Raw genomic sequence first — 20,847 nt, 5'->3', positions numbered from 1 at the left:
CCCAAGGATCTTTTCCACAAAGGTCAATCCTGCTAGTTATTTAAGCCTTTAATCCCAAATTCTTAATTTTCAACCTCTCTTGATCCATTGGCCCTTTCCTGGCTATGTCTAAACATGTCCCCAAATTTCCTTATTTAAAAGTCTTCAACTGAAACTAAAATGTCCATGTTGTTAACTTAAGATTCCTCTACTACACACCAACCTGCTCTTCCCCAAGAAAATCACTGATAAGAAGAAAGTTTCTAAATCTCCCAAAATATTTCTAGCACTACTTTTTTGTAATAACAAAGAATTGTTATTCATTTTTCATTCTTGAAGACCAATAACATCAAGAGGATAATGTCTTGACTTGCAAATGAATTGTATTTAAGTGAAGCAGAGGTGTGCAAAATCATTAGCCTCACTCTATCCTTTAGAGACATCAGAATCCAGTGGCAAGATATAGGTCAGGCAACTAAAGATGGTCCCAGATGAAGTGATAGACCTTGGTCTTTGTGAGCTAAGGTCTTTTCCAGATCTCAGTCTGTTGGAGGCAACATCCAATCAGAGAGTTAAGGTTAAATAAAAATTGAGGCAAAAGATGACCTAATTTGCCTATTCAAAGGAATCAATTTGGGAGAGACATTAATGAATGAATTAGAAACAAAGTAGATGAAAATTCCCAACATGATTGATAAACAAACGTGTATTCAAAAAGTTAATATACATATATAACTAGAAAAAAATTAAAAATATTATTTTTTAAAATGTAGATGCTAATTGGCTAAGGAATGACTTAATAAATTGCAGTCCAAGAATATAATGAATACAGAGAAGCATGGAAAGAGATTATATTAAATCAATTATGGTGAAATAGTTACCATTGTTTCACACATTTTCAATTAAAAACCTGCTCTGAATGAGGAGTAGCATCTACATCAGTACTTGGATCTAAGATAAGGTAGTAAAGTGGCTCATGGAATAGAGATCTAGGCCTGGAGTCAGGATGAGCTAATACAAATCCTTCTTGGATGACCTAGGGCAAGTCAGTTAGAAATCTCTCTGCTTTAGTTTCTTCAACTGTAAAGTTTAATAGTTTTTGCCTTCAAGAGTTGCTGTAGGGACTGAATAATTGTAAAGTACTTAGCAATGCCTAACAAACAGTAGATGCCTCATAAACATTTGTTCCCTTCCTTCCTAATGGGAAGTCAACATCCAAGATCCTTAAATAAGGCTTCAATCCCAGCTCTGCTTGAATGAGGTAGAGTGTGGAGTACCCAGTTCTGGTTTTTCTCAGGGCCTGTGGGGATTTGTGGATCCCATGTTGTGCCACAGTTCCCTTTTGATGTCCTGACCTAGATTCCTCATTGTCCTATTTAGTTACTCTGCCTCAGGTTATAACCTTTCCCTCTTAAATGGTTGATGAGATAAAGCTTTTATATCTTTAGGTTATAGTCATTCCTTCTTAATGTTTGACAGGATAAAGGTCTAACCAATTTTAGACATCATTAGGATATCAGTAACCTCTCCAATATCTCCCTCCATTATGTCATCCTCATCCTAGGTTCCTCCCTCAATTAGGCCATCCCCATCCAGGTACCTTCCCCATTATGTCATTGTTCTTATTATCCTATAAAAATCTTGCTGTCCTGATACTCAGGGCTGGATTCTTTGAGACAATAATCTCATCCAGCCCTGGGACCAAACATGGATCCGTTTGGTCCCAGTAAATCTCTCCATTTAATAAACTATTAAATTGGTCTCTAATCTCTGTCTTGCTCAGTTCTTCCGGCATTACATTTTGGAGTTCCCCAGCGAGGTATCAGGAACTAAGAATGGGACTAGGGATTAGAGATATTTCAAGTCTCCACTTTGGGCCTGGAAACAGTTGGGGATCTGGTTTTTTTTTTTTCCTCCAGAGGCTCCAGGAAGAGAGCAGTTCACCAGCTGGGGCCACACCCAACAGTGGATACTTGCTAAAATTCGGCCAGGGGAAGAGTAAGACACAATCTTAGCACTTGCATTCTCAGAATAATAGAATACTGACAGAATGATGGGCATTGAATCCTGAGAAGGTTATTATTCAGGACATTGGATAATACCCTCTGGTTTTGTGTCTCCTAGATCTGTTTTTGTCTGTCTGTCTGTCTATATTTTGGTTTTGGTTTTGATTAGTGTCGAACTGGACACAGTTGTCATTACTGGGTGACACCATTTGGTTTTGATTAGTATCAAATTGGACACAGTTGACACTACTTGAGTGCCTCCTAAGATCTTTTGTCTTCAAAGGTAAAGATTTGAACTCGACCCTCACTGCTGTTACTTCAGCTATTGAAGCATCTAGTTAGCCTGGAGCGAAGTTTAGTTCGGCTTCCTTCCCCCTCTCCCTCCCCCCCCTCAGTCTCTTGGGAGGTGGAGTGGTGGGAAGGGCAGCCACATGGAATCCTTTCCTTCCTTCCCCCATCCCTCCCCAAACTGTTCCAGACTTTTTTATCAAGTTGTAGGTAAACTGATTCTTTGCTAAAAGCAGCAAACTTATTTGTATAAATATAAGGTAAATATCTGTTTAGGATTTGTTATTGGAGGTAAAATTTCTTGGGTTTGTAATTAATATGTCACTGCATTTTTTTCCCTCCTGTAACTGATTTCTATAATCAGAGCAATGGTCAATAAGAAATTGTTAATGCGATTCAATTATGTCATACCTTCCTGTTTCCAATCTGGTGATCTGTAATCATTATATCCCAAATACTTGAGCAAATAAGTATTTAGTCTGGTCATTTATTGGTTACTAGATATTATGTCCAGATATTCAAGTTTTTTTTAAGGTTTATAGCTAATGAGAGGCCACATCTTAAGCAGTCCTTGTGGACTAGTCTTTCTATCTCAGACTGTTCTAACTTTTCTTTGTTAGATTTGTTTCTGTTTCTAGATTAGGTCAAATTACAGATATATTGACTTGCGTCTGGGACCCAGATCAAGCTTTGATTGTCAGCACGCCACACCACACCCACCCCCCTCCCTGGACTGAGCATCGTCGCCCATTTTCTGCAGGAAGCAGCTTTTGAGAACCATCACCCCTTTTCCTGATGTAATTTGGACTGATATGGGGGAGTGGGAAAGTGGTTGACTTGTTAGAATTTTAACTGTATTACTGTGTGTTTAAGACTTGGGAAGGAAATTGTGTAACTATTACTATTATATTTGAGGGACTTTTAGTCTGTTATGTATATGCATATGTATATGATTTATATGTGGGATGGTTATTTGATAATTCCTTTCCAAGAAAAAAAAAGGGAAGAAGAAATAAATAGAGATTGGGGAAACTGGTGTATTTTCTTACTCACTTCTGCCCTACTCTCTATCTTACTAGTTCAGATTTAATTGGAAGTCCTTTAAACAGTCCTTTTCATTTTTTACTCCTTGCTTAAATTTACTGGGCTATGATTTTCTGGTTGTACTTTAACTTTGAAATCCCTTATTCAGTTGGAATTGCTCTGGCAGACTCAGTTTTGGGGATTATTTTTTAGAAACAACCAGAAATTGGATACCTGTCTTGGAACTAGCAGTCTCTCTGATCTGTTTCTCTACTCCTATTACCCCAGGTCCTTAATTAGTATTTCAGCGTCCTTAAAAGGACTTTGTAGTTGATATCGGGGCTCTAAAAGTTTGGGATTTGCCTGTCTTGGTCTAACTGTGCATAGTCTGCTCAGAAATCTGATCTTTCTGCAGCCCTGTCTGTTCCTCTGAGCAGGGACAGGTGGAGCTGCTCCAAGCCTCACCCTTCTCCCCTGGAGCTGGTTGCCCCTCTGAATGGGCAGCACAACTGTCTTGAGCCCTGCTGCTCTGTAAGCAGAGGCCGAGTCATGCACAAATGACCACAGACTAACCCACAGTGAACTGTCCATATGTTCCCCAACTGCAGAGGACCTGACATGATTGAAACTTTGTGTATTGCTGATTAACTCTGGGGTTATCAGGGAGAGACTTGACCTTGCCATAAGTCCTTGCATTGTTCTAGCTTTATTTTGATTCTTATTTGGTCTATTTAATTCACATAGGGTTGCTCAAAATTATGGTGCTAAGACCTTCTAGAGGAAGGTAATTCAAAGATATGAATAGTTAGAAGAGAGAGAGTGTGGAATGTTGTACCACAGTTCCTTTTTGCTGTCCTGACCCAGTTTCCCAATTGTCCTATTTAGTTACTCTGCCTCAGGTTATAACCTTTCCCTCTTAATGTTTGATGAGATAAAGGTTTTATATCTTTAGGTTATAAACATTCCTTCTTAATGTTTGACAGGATAAAGGTCTATCCATTCTGGACATCATTAGGATATCAGTAACCTCTCCAGTACTTCCCTCCATTGTGTCATCCTAGGTGCCTTCCCCCATTAGGTTATCCCCCCCATTCAGGTACCTCCCCCATTATGTCATTGTTCTTGTTATCCTATAAAAGTCTTGCTGTCTCAATATTCAGGGCTGGATTCTTTGAGATGATAGTCTCATTCAGCCCTGAGACCAACCATGGATCCATTTGGTCCCAGTAAATCTCTCCATTTAATAAACTCTTAAATTGCTCTCTAATCTCTGTCTTGCTCAGTTTCTCCAGCATTATACCCGAAGCCCCCAATAAGTCATTTTGCTCACCACATTGGGAGGTATCTTGTGCCCTGGCAGGTATTTTGTGTTCTCATGTTCCTCATTGATGATATCTGACAGATTCTTTCCATCAACTTCCTCTTCAAATACCCAGAGGTTCACATCTTTGTCAAATGTTGTGGAATCCATAACATTGTTGCCAATGACTTTTGCAATTGTGCTTCCCCTTCATAAGAAGAAAGGAAAAGGAAGGGAAGGTAGTGATTTAACAGAATTAAAAGCTCTCCTAGAGATGACAGAACAAGCCCAGTCAATGGGTAATTTATTGTGGCTTAGCTATCCAATTAAGAATATAAGAAATACTAAATTCCTTGCATGATACAAATATGATACTAACATCTAAATCAGGAACAGTCAAATTCTGTTTTGAAAATTATAGAACATTGATACAAAAATTTTAAATAAAATATTAGCAAAGAGATTACAGCAATTTATCAGCAGGATAATACACTATCACCAAGTGGGATTTATACCAGGAATGCAGGGCTGGTTCTATCAGGAAAATATTACCATAAAAAAGAATATAAGAAATACCAAAGTCCCACCCACCCTCCAGAAGTACCATACCAAGAATAAGGCAGCATGGATATGTGGTGTGTATGTATTTTATATATATATAAAATCAGGAAGGATTTCCATCAGCATCAAAAGGCATTTACTAAAGCCTAAATAAATATTAAATATTTATCAAATGTAAAATATTAAATTTCATATGACTCTTACTTTTAGTTCATCCTCATCACTTCTTACCTAGTCTAGTGAAATGGTCTAATAATTGATATCTCCTTGACTCAAGTCTCTTCTAATTCTGATCCTGCTGGGCCAGCTAGATGGTTTAAATGTAACTTTAAGTACTGTACTTTGTTGTGTGACCCTGGATAAATCATTTAATCTCAGTTTCTTCATCTGTAATATGGGGATGATAGCATGTACATTGTTATGAAGACCCAACTGAGATAATAATTATAAAGCATGAATGATGTGAGTAGAACCAGGAGAACATTGTCCACAGTAAGAACAAGATTATATCATGATCAACCATGATAGACTTAGTTCTTCTCAGCAAAACAGTGATCCAAGGCAATTCCAATAGACTTGGATTGAAAAATGCCATCCACATCCAGAGAGAGTGTTATGGAGGCTGAATACAGATCAAATTATCCTATTTTCACCTCTTTATTTGCATGCTGTCTCTTTCTTATGGTTTTTCCCTTTATTCCGATCTTTTTTTTTTTTTTTACAACATGATTCATAGGGAAAATGTTTTTAAAATTGTATTTAAATTAATGTTTGGCACACATATAAAGAATGTTATATATTATTTAGTGGTTTCAGCTGTGTCTGATTCTTTGTGATCTCATTTAGGTTTTTTTTTTGGCAAAGATACTGGGACAGTTTACCATTTCTTTCTTCAGAATACTATGTAAATGTTAACAATTATTATCATTTTTATTATCTGTCTTCTATACAGCTACCCAAGTGATTTTCATTAGGTGTGGGTCTGACCATATTACTTCCCCAGTCACAGTCTAATATCTATCACCTCTAGAATAAAATAGATTATTCACCTTTTCCAGATATAAAGTTATGTCAAAATGGCATGTGTTCTTTACATATAACAGTCCATCCACCTACAATGCTTTTTCCCATGGGCATTCCCCATTCCAGTAATACTGACTCTCCTCATCTGTTTCAAAGAATTCCTCTCTTCTTTCAAAAGACAGTAGCTCAAATACCACTCTCTATACAAAGCTGTCCATGATATCCCTCTCTTCCCTTTGCTAGTGTCCTCCCTCCCAATCTTGTATTTGGCTACCTTGTATTTAGTTTTTTTTTTTTTTTACTTATTCTGCATTTACATATATATACATATATATGTATATTATATATATAGATATGTCTGTATCTATCTATCTATCTATCTATCTATCTATCTATCTATCTACCTATCTATCTATCTATCTATATGCAGTTGTTAGGTAGCACAGTGAATAGAGTGCCAGATGATTTGGATTCAGGAAGACTCATCAAATCTGGCCTTAGTTACTTCCTAGCTGTATGATCCTGGGCAAGTTACTTCTTTCTGTTTGTCTCAGTTTCCTTATCGTAAGATGAGCTGGAGAAAGAAACAGCAAACCATTCCAGTATCATTGCCAAGAAAACCCCAAATGGGATCACAAAGAGTTCAATTATGACTGAAAATGGCTGAACCCATTAGAATGGGGGAAAGGAATTATGTTTCATTCTTTGTATTTGTATCCCTAGACTTTAGCATAATGATTGGTAACAGTCAGTCACTTAATAAATGTATATTTTAATGCTGGAAAGGATGGCTTAGAAGCCATCTCCAATTTTAATTCCCTTCAACAGGAAGAATGGCATGGGGTGGGATAGAGAGAGAAAGACTGTGTCAAGTACTAATCTCTCTGAGAGTTTGGCAGATGACCATAAAGTCTCTAGATAAAATGCCATAGAGAGAGTTAAGTGAACATCAAAGAAAGGTTGTTCATTTAATGTGGGCAGTCTGGAATAATGAAGGAGAAACAGAAGTATGTCTTTTCTTCTGAGCCCCATAGAGTCACCTTTCCTGAAGAGTTTTAGGATATGGAATCTTCCCCATCCTTTCTTTGAATTCTGAAATCTGCTCTCTCAAAATTTATAGGGCATGTAAGACTCTGATATTATTTTCTTTTTCAGCCTAAGATTTTATTTTTAAATTCTTTTCAAAATGTATTATATATTTTAGCTTTTAAAACAAATTTTGAGTTCCAAATTCTTTCCCTCCTTCTAATCCCTATCCCACTCATTTTAAAGGCAAGCAATATGATATCAATTATACATGTGAAGTAATAAAAAACACATTTCCATATTAGTCATTTCACACAAGTAATAAAAAAAGTAAAGAAAATTTAAGTCTGCCCTCAGAGTTCACCAGTTCTCTCTCTGGAGCTAGAGTCCTTCAAAATTGACTTAGATCATTGTACTGATCAGAGTAGTTAAGTCTTTCACAGTTGTTGATCAAAGATTTCTCAAGGTTGCTATTATTGGAATTAGGTCAAGAAAAATAGTTGTTTATCTCCTGACTGGCATACCATATCTCTAGTCTCCTTGTCTTTAACCTGATAATCTTTCCATGCACAGAATGCATCCCATCCTCATGTCTGCCTCACAGGAGTGAAACAAAGCCACAAAAATACTAGTATTAACAGAGACAGGACTAGGTCTAATCCCAAACCAAAGCTTACCCATTGTGGATTTCTATCTGTTGTAAATAAGTCTTATCCTTCTTATCTAGAACAAGTCTTCTTCTTATCTAGAATAAGTCTATCCTTCTTATCTAGAATGAGTCTTATCCTTCTTAGATAGAATAAGTCTATCCTTCTTATAGTATCACAAACCCCTTTGACAGCCTGGTGAAGCTTATAGAACCTTTTTTCTCAGAATTATGTTTTTAAATATGTAAAATAAAATACTTGGGATTATGAAGGAAATCAATTATATTAAAATATAAAGACCAGGATATTTTTTTCCCTTGAAGCAATTAGGGTTAAATGACTTGCCCAGGGTCACACAGCTAGAACATGTTAAGTGTCTGAAGTCACATTTGAACTCAGGTCCTCCTGACCTTCAGGGGTGGTGTTCTATCCCTAGCTGCTCTCTCCTTACCCCCTTCTCCCCCCCACCAAAAAAAAAAAAAAAAAGATATTTCTAAAACTAAAGCTTTTAAATTTTTGTTGGATTCCTTACAAAGTGTTAACTCATTAGAGTTGATAGACAATAATTATCTAATTTAGCATGGTTCAGTATGATTGATCTGATCCTATGAGGAGATGTTAGGGGCCAGAACTTGAAACAAGGTACTAAGTGGAATTGAGAAGATAATATTTAAATCTAGTTTAGCATTGATTTAATCCTACAACAAATAATGGTTTCCCAGTGATATAATGATTGATGTGTACTCAGTGTACAGCATATAAGCAAGAAGTTCTCAGGGCCAGACACAGAGCACTCTGGGAGATACAGAAGCCCACAAGCTCACTCTCAGAGGCAGAGGCAGATTCATTCCATCTCCTACCTTTGTGCTGACTGGAGGCTGAAGAAAGCAGAGGCAAAGGACAAGCTGCAAGAGCTCTTGGAATCAAGGAAGGAGAAAATAACATTTAGATTTTATCAGCTGGCTGCATTTGAGGGGATTATTACTTTGAACTGAAACTAAGGCTGCCTCCAGAAAACCTCCCCAAGAAACCTGCTCATAGAGAATGATCATATTTAAAAGAAGAGAACACCACAAATTTTCAAGATGTATACGTGGATAATTTTTCAACATTAACCCTTGCATTCTGATAAAAGTCTTGTTTCTAAAATATATAGAGAATTGATTCAAATTTATAAGAATCCAAGCCATTCTCCAACTGATAAATGGTCAAAGGATATGAACAGAAAATTTTCAGGTGAAGAAATTAAAATCATTTTTAGTCATATGAAAAAAGGTGCTCTAAATCATTCTTGATCAAAGAAATGTAAATTAAGACAACTCTGAGATACCACTACACACTTCTCAGATTAGCTAAAATGACAGGAAAAGATAATGACAAATGTTGGAGGGGATGTGGGACAACTGGGACAGATACATTGTTGGTGGAATTGTGAACGGATCCAGTCATTCTAGAGAGCAATTTGGAACATGCCCAAAGTGATACTACATATATATGTAGTTTTGATCTTTACCATCAGAACCAAGCTCCTTAAGGGAACTAACACTGTGTCTGGCACAAAATAGGTGCTTAAAAATGCTTTTTGATTGATTGCTTCCTCTAGCTTTTGAAGAATGAAATTATCATGAAGAAAGATTTTTTAAAAAAATGATTAGTTCTGATAGCTCTGACAGATGTTTAGATAGTTGAAATTATCTATTACTATTTAATTTAATTAATTTTGATGTGTTTTCCAGTCTCCTTGTTCATTTCCCCATTTTACCTAGAGTTCCACATGACAGAATTGCTTCTTAGTTCTCTCCTGACCCGAGGGCTCTCTATCACAGATCTATTGGATTTTCTCATATGAGTGTATAACCTTAATTCTCTTTCCATGCTTCTTTTCTCTCTCTCCTCCTTTCCTTTCTCCCACACCCTTCTACTTTTTCTGTGTTGGTACTGAATTCAGTACAAATGTATTCAATCTTCTCTCAACTAGACCCCAATAACCTTGAGGGTATGGACAAAATAGGATGCTTGTGCAACCAAAGAACTTCTGAGAAAACAAAAGTCCCTACACCAGGGACCTGCCAAAGCCTCTAGGGCAAGTACAATTGGCTCCAGCCTCTGCAAAACACACGTTGAAAGCAAGGAATCAAGGATTTCCAGAAGTGGCAGCTCTCCCATTCCCAATCTTTCCAGCCAAGCTAGTACCTACCAGTTTCCAGAACCAATGATGCACACCTTCAGCAATTCTTGGGAAGATTTCAGGGTGCTGTCTGAGGAAGGAGCTGATTTTGAATAGGTGCTAGCATCAGTCGGGGCATGCAGGCTATGCTGGCCATGCTGGCCATGCTGGCCATGCTTGGAAACTCGGAAGGTTGCAGCAGCAGCAGCTACGTGAATCTCCGTGATTGAAGCTCTAACAGTAGCCAAAGCAGTACTGAATAAAATTGGAGGGGCAAGTATGAGAGGGGATGAGTCTTAATGATACTGCACGAATCGGTGAGTATTGCCTGCTTCTGCCTGTTTTTCCTCCACCAATTTGTTAGCCTCTTGGAGACTGAAAGAAAAAAAGAGAAACACAATGAGCCCTTTTATAAGTAAGGGACCATCTGAGGGAGGGGCAAGGAGACTATGATGCTAAGGTCCAGCTACACAGGGGCTTAAATACTGTTCCTCACTCCCTCCTGGCTTTACCTCATACCTGAAAAACAATCAGGCTACACACATCTCTACCTCTCAGAATTCCTAGTTTCCCTGGAGTCACAGCTCAAGGGTCACCTCCTACAGTGAGTGCTTCCTGGCCAGATTCTAATAATGCCTTCCTATTTCAAGGTCACCTCCTGTCTCATGTGTGTATCTTGTATAATATGTTATATATATACTACCCTTCCCTGAGAGAATGTGGTCCAGTCTAGGAATTTCTTGCTCCCTTGGCTTTGAGGTACTGTTTGCAGAGAGCCCTAGATTTTTTTTATTGAAGTTTTTTTTTTTTATTTTCAAAACATATGTATCGATAATTTTCAACATTCACCCTTGCAAAACCTTGTGTTCCAAATTTTTTCCCTTCCTTCCTCTCACCCCCCCTCCCCTAGATAGCAAGTAATCTAATATGTTAGACATGTGCAATTCTTCTATAATATTCCCACAATTATTATGCTACACAAAAAAATCAGATCAAAAAGGACAAAAATGAGAAAGAAAACAAAATGCAAGCAAACAACAAAAAGGTGAAAAAAATAGGGGCAGCTAGGTGGTTCAGTGGATAGAGCACCAGCCCTGAAGTCAGGAGGACCTGAGTTCAAATGTGACCTCACACCACGTCCTAGCTGTGTGACCCTGGACAAGTCACTTAACTCCAACTGCCTCAGGGGGAAAAAAAAAAGGTGAAAATACTATATTGTGATCCAGTCAGTCCCCAATTCCTCCCTCTGAGTGTAGAAGGCACTCTCTCCATCCCATGACCATCAGAATTGCCCTGAGTTACCTCTTAAAAAGAGCCACGTCCATCAGAATTGATCATTGTATAATCTTGTTGTTGCTATCTACAGTGATCTCCCGATTCTGCCCATCTCACTCAGCATCAGTTCATGTAAGTCTCTCCAAGCCTCTCTGAAATCATCCTGCCGGTCATTTCTTACAGAACAATAATATTCCATAATATTCATATACCACAATTTACCCAACCATTCTCCAGTTGTTGGGCATCCATTCATTTTCCAGCTTCTAGACACTACAAACAGGGCTGCCACAAACATTTTGGCACATACAGGTCCCTTTCCCTTCTTTAGTATCTCTTTGGGGCATAAGCCCAGTAGTAGCACTGCTGGATCAAAGGAGATGCAGAGTTTGAGAGCCCTTTGGGCACAGTTCCAAATTGGAGAATCCTGGATTTTTAAGAGAGCTTACTGCTTATCTAAGGACAGCACCCTAAGCTGATAATGCTGTAGTTGGATGAGTAAGATCATAAAAATAATTGGTACTGACATTTCTATAGTACTTTACAGATTGTAAGGCACTTTGCATAGATCATACATTTGGCTCTGGAAGAGCCAACCCAACTTAAACAGATAAGAAAATTGATTCCAAGAGGTCCTTACTGTCACAAGGCAATCCTTTTACACCCCTCTAACTCACAATGGCTCTTTCAAGTTTTTCAACCCACCTCAAACTTCCCATAGTTTTCCCTCCTTTGCTAAAAATCTTCCTCACATTTTACTGAAAAAATTGAGGCTGTTCCCTGAGACCTACCTCTTTTCTCCCCTTCTTCTCACCTCACATTTACTCCTATCTCACATAATTTCAATCTATCTCCCTCAGCACATTTCCCCTTTTATTATCTCCATTCTCACTTCATCTTTAATCTCCTCCCTGTTGATTGGCTGCTTCCTTCACAGCTGATAAAACATATCTAAAACTCTCACTTGATCAGTCCATCCCTGATGACAATTGTATTAGATCTCTCCATTTTGTGGCCATACTTCTTGATAAGGCCTTCTTTAACATATGTCTCCACTTTCTTTTCTTTCACTCTCTACACTTAAGCTTCTGACTTCATTATTCAACCAATCATCTCTTGATTGCCAGATCTAATGATCTTTTCTCAAACCTCATCCTTCCTTACTTCTCCCTGCAGTCTTTGCTCTATCCTCTTCTCCTAGATAATCTTTTCTTTTGTGGTTCCCAAGATGCTACTCTCTCCCAATTTTCCTACCTATCTATTTGATCTTTCCTTCTTAGGGTCCTTTGAAGGAACTCTTGGGCACGACTGACCCATTTGAGGACGTGAGTTCCTCCAGTATTCTTCAACTTCTTATATTCCAGATGTCCCATAACTATTTCTAAAATTCCATCAATTAAAAAAATTTCGTGTATCACAGGCAATGATTGATTTTTACCATTCATCTCTGTCTTTTATTTGCCCCCTTTCAGATTTTGCTTAAAGATCATCAATGAATCAAAGATTCTGATAAAGGCCTCGTTTCCAAAATATATAGAGAATTGACTCTAATTTATAAGAAATCAAACCATTCTCCAATTGATAAATGGTCAAAGGATATGAACAATTCTCAGATGAAGAAATTGAAACTATATATAGACATATGAAAATATGCTCCAAATCATTATTAATCAGAGAAATGCAAATTAAGACAACTCTGAGATTGGTTAGAGTGACAGGGAAAGATAATGTAGAATGTTGGAGGGGATGTGGGAAAACAGGGACACTGATACATTGTTGGTGGAATTGTGAACACATCCAGCCATTCTGGAGAGCAATTTGGAACTATGCTCAAAAAGTGATCAAACTGTGCATACCCTTTGATCCAGCAGTGTTTCTACTGGGCTCATACCCCAAAGAGATACTAAAAAAGGGAAAGGGACCTGTATGTGCCAAAATGTTTGTGGCAGCCCTGTTTGTAGTGGCTAGAAGCTGGAAAATGAATGGATGTCCATCAATTGGAGAATGGTTGAGTAAATTGTGGTATATGAATGTTATGGAATATTATTGTTCTGTAAGGAATGACCAGCAAGATGAATACAGAGAGGACTGGCGAGACTTACATGAACTGATGCTAAATGAAATGAGCAGAACATTATATACCTCAACAATGATACTCTGTTTGAGGATGTATTCTTATGGAAGTGGATCTCTTCGATAAAGAGAGCTAATTCAGTTTCAATAGATCAAAGATGGACAGAAGCAGCTACACCCAAAGAAAGAACACTGGGAAATAAATCTAAACTGCTTGCATTTTTGTTTTTCTTCCCGGGTTATTTATACCTTCTGAATCCAATTCTCCCTGTGCAACAAGAAAACTGTTCGGTTCTGCACACATATATTGTATCTAGAATATACTGTAACCTATTCAACATGTATAGGACTGCTTGCCATCTTGGGGAGGGGGTGGAGGGAAGGAGGGAGGGGAAAAATTGGAACAGAAGTGAATGCAAGGGATAATGCTGTAAAAAATTACCCTGGTAAGGGTTCTATCAATAAAAAGTTATTTTAAAAAAAAAGATCTTCAATGATAAGAACACATTCAGAATCATCAATCCATAAATGAACAATTCTAATGTAACTAAATATTTTTATTTATTTGTTAGGAGAAGTCATACTAGATCCTTATAACCTGAAGTGGCCTGTTCCTAGAGCTATATTATAGCTCCAACCTTCAAACCTACTCTTAAAATGTCACTGAGAAGCAAAGTAGAACTGAAGGCTCTCAATGTACTTTTAGATATTTCTATAAAAGTTTTTTTTTTTAACTTACGGACTTAAACTTATAAATGTACTGTTTATTCATATAAATGATCTGAATTATGGGTTTATTTTTCTCTTAGGCTTCTTCCTTAGTACTTTTAGCTTTTTGGTGTTGTTACAAAATGTCATTCTCAAGCCCGAACTTGATAAAAGTATAAATAAAACCATTCTGTCTCTGTGTATGTGTAAGAGGGGTTTGCTGATTCCCAGAGTGTCTCAGATGGGACCTCCCCAAGGAGGACGCTAGAGAGGAAATGGTTTATCTTCTAGTGGAGAATGTTAGAAAGTTTCTTCCAGGAGAACTGGGAGCCTTGGAAAGACAGAATGTGGAGCATGCATAGATAGTTTTAAATTGGTTTCAATTGATTTAAAGTCATTATTGAAGAAGACACTTCTGATTGGCTATAGGGACATTCAAAATAAGGCCTTCTACTTCAGGTATGATCTTTAAGTCTTGAGCATTTGGGGGACGGTTGGAATTGGTGAAGTGAAGACAATGACTTTGGGAGTCTGTAAGGTCAGGAGGACTCCTTGGCGTTTTATTTTTCCTGAGTTCAGTTTTGTGGCCAGTGTAATATCAGTGCCCTTAGGTATAGAGAGAATGGCACCTCCTGTCATTCTAGTGTGGCTTTCACAGCCAGAGTGGCATTGATGCTTGAAGAACAAGGAATACCTTTTAAGAATGATCTCCCAGATCTCAGCCCAGTGATAGATTGCTAAGGCATTGGCTTGTTTTGCAGATGCGCCAAATCTGGAGTTTTGAGCCTCTTTCCCCAGAGACCAAGATTGTGCAGAGGACGATATGTCTGCTATGTATTGGGGAGGTGTTTGTGCTTCTGTACTTGCCTCATCTTTGAAATAATTTGCAAAAGCTGATCCGATGTTAAGTGGTTAAGGGAAACTCTGGGTACTAGTCACTGGTCCCTTTGACAAATAGGATACAAATAGATGGAGGGCTCGAGGTAATAACAGCAGATGAAGACACACATATCCACAAATTCCACCCAACCCTAAGAAAGTAGGATCTGGATATACACACTACATTTGTGTACACACACACACACACACACACACACACACACACACAATACAGTGGATAGAAAACTAGACTTGGAGTCTGGAAGACCTGAATTCAAATCCAGCCTCAGACACTTTCTCACTATGAGACCCTGGGGGCAAGCCATTTAAAACAATGAAATAAGCAATAAACATTCAGCTTGGATAATAACCTTTTTTTTTTTTTTTTTTTTTTTGCTAAGGCAATTGGGGTTAAGTGACTTGCCCAGGGTCACACAGCTAAGAAGTATTAAGTGTCTGAGGCCACATTTGAACTCAGGTCTTCCTGACTTCAGGGTTGGTGCTCTATCCACTGAGTCACCTAGCTGCCCCTTAGCAGCTTACCCTTGATTAATAATCTTTGAAGCAATTCGCAGTGAGGGGAAAAAATGAAGAGACTTGAAATCCCCTATGAGGTCTATGTGACAAGCCTTAATTGACAAGAAAACATTTTAATCATTTTATTCTTAAGGAGGAATCCTCCTCCTCTCTGTTGAGGAAAAGGAAGAATCAGTGATGCCTTATGTTTAGAAAATGAGATCTTTAAAAGAGACTCAGTGATGACATAGGTCACTTTGGAGTATAATGCAGTCTATCTAGATTGATGAATCAGCATTTTTAATCTTAAATTTATATAAACAGAGTTAAATTGTGCTAAAATTGAACACTGAATCAACCCCCCCCCCCAAAAAAAAATGCCTAGTGACAATATGGATGTCTTTGGCCCATTTGTTAGATTGTCTTATGTAGTCTTCCTCTCATTCTTGAAACTAGTTCAAATTAAGTTAAAAATATTGGTGGCTATGGATCACTTTACTTATATGCCCAAATATATTCATTCAGAACAAACAAAAGATTAGCTGAATGTTAGAACTATTGATTACCTTAGATATCTACTAGTCCTACTTTCTCATTTTAAAAAGATTAATTTGTCCATTTATTTGTTTTATAGAATGATCTCCCTATTTTGCCTAAACTAGAAAAAGAGAGTCTGATCCTATCCCAGGGAACCTTGATCTGTCCCATTTTCCAAGTTGGGCTGACTCCTCCCTCCTTAGTAACCTACTGCCCCACCTTCCCTTATGCTTCTTCCTCCTAGCTTACTCTATTTATGCCACATCACTATGTTGAAACCCAACTGGCTTAGCTCATTGCAACTCATATCTCCTCAGTTGTGCTTAAGGGATACTCCAACCTCAGCATCACTTAGAGCTAGCATTTTCAGGCATGTACCATTACTCTTACCCCACCCCACCTCTTCATTTTACAAGTAGACACTGAGAATAATCAAAATTTTAGTAGCAGTACTGGAGTTAAAAACAGTTAGCTATTCCCTATGAGAAATTGTTATTAGTTATGGAGAATATGCAAGAAAATTCTATACTGACCAAATGAGCAAATTTTGAGCATAATTAATAAATAGTGAGTCTTTAAATTAGGAACAACTTATATAGAGAAATACCAGGCAGAGGAAGCTCAATTTCCTCTGAACTATGCCCTCCTTGCTCTAAACTGCTCTTTGTTCCCTAATTCAGAGTGAAAGATATGTGTAAAAGTACAAGTGATTCCAGTTAGCAAGTTACTGATGGCCAGTATCTATTTGTCTCCTATGAATCATCGCCTTTTATACTCTTGCTGTAAGAGGAGCCTTCAGTGGTGGAGTTGAGAGATTCTGACTTTTATTGTTGTAAGAAGGTACTTTCCCTAGAGAAACAATATTAGAAAAAATAGTATAACTGAAATAACACATAATAATAAGCATTATATTTTGGGTAAACAAATCAAAATTTTTTAGAATGTCTCAGGATTCTAGCTACCATTTTGATGCTTCTAACTCAAAAAAATTGTGTTTAGAGCTACAAATAAATAATTTACAGACTATAATGACTTACAGATACTTCCCTAAAATCGACTTGCACTCATTATGAAACAGAGATTATGGGATTGTTTTATGGGAAATTCAAGTAGAAAAATGTCAGAAGAGAAGATCTGTAGTGAGTAAAAATATCTGGGCACCTCCTGTCTCACACATGGTGTTCAAGATGGAAGATCTTAGAAAAACTTTGAACCTGCTTCAGCTTTCCTTTTTGGCATCTTTCTCCCAGAATTCTCCATAAAAATCACACAGGAACAGAGATTCATGGCTTTATATATAAATTCCTTTCTGTTCTTTGTATATGGAAATGTCATCTTTTCTGCTGCTTGTTAAATTCATTTTTTTTTAAGAGTAATTATGGGAAACCATTTTGTTCATGAAATTAAGACACTGGGGAATTTACTAAATTTTATAAGGCAAATTTTATTATCTATTCATTTGTATTTGTGATTAATCAAGGGAACAAACTCATTAAGAATAGGAAAAGACAAGACACAATTTGCATTGTATATATGTATGTGAACTAGCTATCAAAAACATGACAATAATAGGAGCTTAGCTTGATAGGATTCGTAAATAATCCGATTAGCTATACTTAAATTCAAGGAAGCAGAGAATGGCTGAATGATGAAAAACCTTTTCACATTCATATTTGAAACAAGGTGAAGCAAATTTTCTCCTATAGTCGGTACAGTAAAAGACTACTGAGGACTCTCCCTGAGCTCTGCATAGAAATATGTTAAGCTCTGAGCATCTCACCTGAAATATGACATATGTCAGGATGATGGAACCTTAAGGACTAGTGGTTTGGTGGGAAATGCAAAAATTCATGGGGGAACAGAGAAGGCACAGTACAGGGGAAGCACTTCCCAAAACAAAGATAGCCACAGAATGAAGTTCGAGCTGATGTGCACTTTTTATTGAGGTATTTTTGGTACTTTGTTGAGAGCAGCAGTCTACTGAGGGGGCAATTCTGTATCTTCTCCTACAAAATGCCCTGGAGGGGAGCATAAGCTGTACTCTGAAGCCCTAGACTAGGTGTGGTAGTTGCTGAGTTAGTTAATAATCTCATTTCCATTTCTTTCCCAATTTGCTTCATTGAGTTATATATAATCAACTAGGGCTGAGCAGTTGCCCTGGGCAAGGGTGTCTCAGAGTAGACCTGAATAGTTTATCTGAGAATTTTCTTGTCATTAGTCTCATTGAGAGCAAAGGAGAAAGAAATAAAGAAACAAGATTCAGATAGAAAATAGATGCAAAAATAAAAAATATGTTTAGTATAATGGCTTGTCAGGCAGCTAGATGGCACAGTGGATAGGGTCACTGAACCTGAAATCAGGAAGACTTATCTTTGGTTCAAACCCAGACTCAGGCAGTTACTAGCTATGTGACCTTGGGCAAATCAGATTACCCTGTTTGCCTCGGTTTCCTCATCTGCAAAATGAGCTAGAAAAGGAAGTGGCGAAACAATGCAGTCTTTGCTGAAAAAACCCCAAATGAAGTCACAAGGAGCTGGACAGGACTGAATGACTGAACAACAGTGGAATGTCAATGTGAGTAACAGAAAGAAGGCCAGTTTTAGTGAAGAAAGGGGAGAAATAAATAATTAGGCTGGAAAGATGGGTTGAAGCCAAGTTGTGAAGGTCTTTTAAAAGCAAGGAGAGAAAAAAACAAAACAAAGGACTTTATATTTTTATCCTTTAGACAAAAGGCAGCCATGAGAGTTTATTGAGTACAGGAGCAACAGATCTGTGCTTTGCAACTGTGTGGAGAGTGGAAGGGAGTAAGAGATATGAACCAGGGAAGCCCAACTACAAGATTATTGCAACAGTATGCTAGAAGTGATAAAGGCCTAATCTAAGGTGATGACTGTGTGAGTAGAGAAAAAAATCAAATGCAGAAATTGATAGGGGTGTATCGATAGCAAAAGTGGCAACTGATAAATGGTTGTGAAGAATAAAAAAGTAAAGGAAGCAAGAGTGATAGATACAGAGGTTGTGAACATGGATGAATGGGAGTACCTTTAATTGAAATAGAGAAATTTGTAAGAAGAGGAAGATGAATCTGTAGCTGTATTTTTAAAAATCTGAACTAAGCCCTTTAACAGGATTTTCATCACCCAAACAAAATATAGTTTTGTCTTAACTCTGTTGGAATCTAAGCTGGTGACAGAGAAAGAATGGATATTTCTTTTATAAGGCAAGTAAAGCAAAGTGAGATAAACAAACTATAGCAAGAATAGGGGAAAAATCAGAATTCAAGGAACCCAACAGCCATGGCTATTTCCCCAAGGTCCCCAAAGAGGAGGTAATCACTAGGCCCAAGAAATGGTAGCATCTAAGCTACATAGAGTTTAGGAGAGGCAAGACCTTGAGCTGGCAGCAATGATAACAGAAAACAAAGGCATTCCTGGTCTTACCAAGTGGGAACAAATTGGGACCTTGCCCTGTGCTAGTACTATTTCCAATTCCTTATCACAGTTAAAAGTTCACTAATTTGTTTTGATCAGAATCAAAGGACCAAGATCAGGCTTCCTATTGTTATCATCTCTCATCCATCTCTAAACTCTATTTCCCTTCAAAACTTCCAACTAAGACAATTATAACTTCTTGGGTAATAGCTACAGGGGCAAATTAAGTAAATGTTTAACAACCTAATCTTTTGAAGGGATTTAAAAAAATTTCCCTTTCATCAAAAGGATTTTTTTAATATCATTATCAACTGTAGCCTTTGGAAGTTGCTGTTTGTAGATTAGCCGAGGGATAGTGCAAAACTAAAGGCAGTGATTGAGATGATCCAGGCATACTGATAACAGGGGCTAGGGTTTTCTATCAAACTGTAATATCAAAGAAGTTTGTCTTTGGGGTACCACCTTATAATTATTCTCTTCCTTCTCTAGTCCTTAAGTGCCTGATGGCATTCTGTCCAAAAGCCCCCAACTCATGGTCATATTCCAACTACGTTTTCCTCACTGACAGTGTCTTTTCTTTCTCAAACCATTTGCCCTAGAATTCTTTCTTTTCTTCTACCCAGACAGAATTCCTCCTCCCTCAAGGAATCATTCCACCTAGATGTTTGAAATAAAGCTACAAAATAATTAAGTTTACATATTATAACTCTCAGTAGAACGTAAACTCCTTGAGCCCAGAAGTTGTTTTGTTTTCTTTTGTATTTTTGGTTGTTTATCTCCAGCATTTAGCATGATGCCTTACTTAATGAATTTGGGGAAAACTGTAAACACAAAACTAGGCATTTGAAGGGCAGATAAAATGGGATCTAATCTGTAGAGGCAAGAGACAAGTGAGTCACAACCACCATTAGTCAAAAATCAAGAGTCAAGAGTCAAGACCAGAAAAAAGAACCTAGACACAATAATGCAAGAAATAATCAAAGAAAATTGTCATGGAGTGATGAAACATGAAGGCAAAGTAGAAATAGAAAAAAATAGATCACCACTTCAAAGATATCCTCTCAAGAAAACAGAGAAGTATTATTGCTAACCCCCATATCAAAGAGAAAATTTTACAAGAAACAAAATAAACAAAATAATTCAAATATGTTAGATTTACAGTGAGACTTATACAAGATTTATCAGCAGCTATAATAAAAGATTGCTTACAATGTTGTGCCCTTTTGATGTCCTGACCTAGTTTCCCAATTGTCCTATTTAGTTACTCTTCCTCAGGTTATAATCTTTCCCTCTTAATGTTTGATGAGATAAAGGTTTTATATCTTTAGGCTATACTCATTCCTTCTTAATGTTTGACAGGATAAAGGTCTATCCATTTTAGACATCCTTAGAATATCAGTAATCTCTC

The 20,847-nt window shown here is 37.5% G+C and overlaps 1 protein-coding gene across 1 annotated transcript in view; it reads right to left on the bottom strand.

Annotated features, from left to right (window-relative positions):
- LOC127557199 (glycerol-3-phosphate dehydrogenase [NAD(+)], cytoplasmic-like) overlaps positions 1-20,847 on the bottom strand; it is a 62,647-nt gene that overhangs the window by 27,879 nt on the left and 13,921 nt on the right. The window contains exons 2-3 of the mRNA XM_051990615.1: positions 10,051-10,315; positions 4,627-4,804 (exon numbers count right to left, since the gene is read on the bottom strand). Of these exons, the coding sequence (XP_051846575.1) occupies positions 4,627-4,804; positions 10,051-10,315 (443 nt within the window). The remainder of the gene's footprint in view (positions 1-4,626; positions 4,805-10,050; positions 10,316-20,847) is intronic.

This window comes from Antechinus flavipes, chromosome 3 (genome assembly GCF_016432865.1).
Source record: "Antechinus flavipes isolate AdamAnt ecotype Samford, QLD, Australia chromosome 3, AdamAnt_v2, whole genome shotgun sequence".
NCBI lineage: Eukaryota > Metazoa > Chordata > Mammalia > Dasyuromorphia > Dasyuridae > Antechinus > Antechinus flavipes.
The sequence above is the reverse complement of the archived record's forward strand: the minus strand, read 5'-3'. Positions and strand labels throughout refer to the sequence as shown.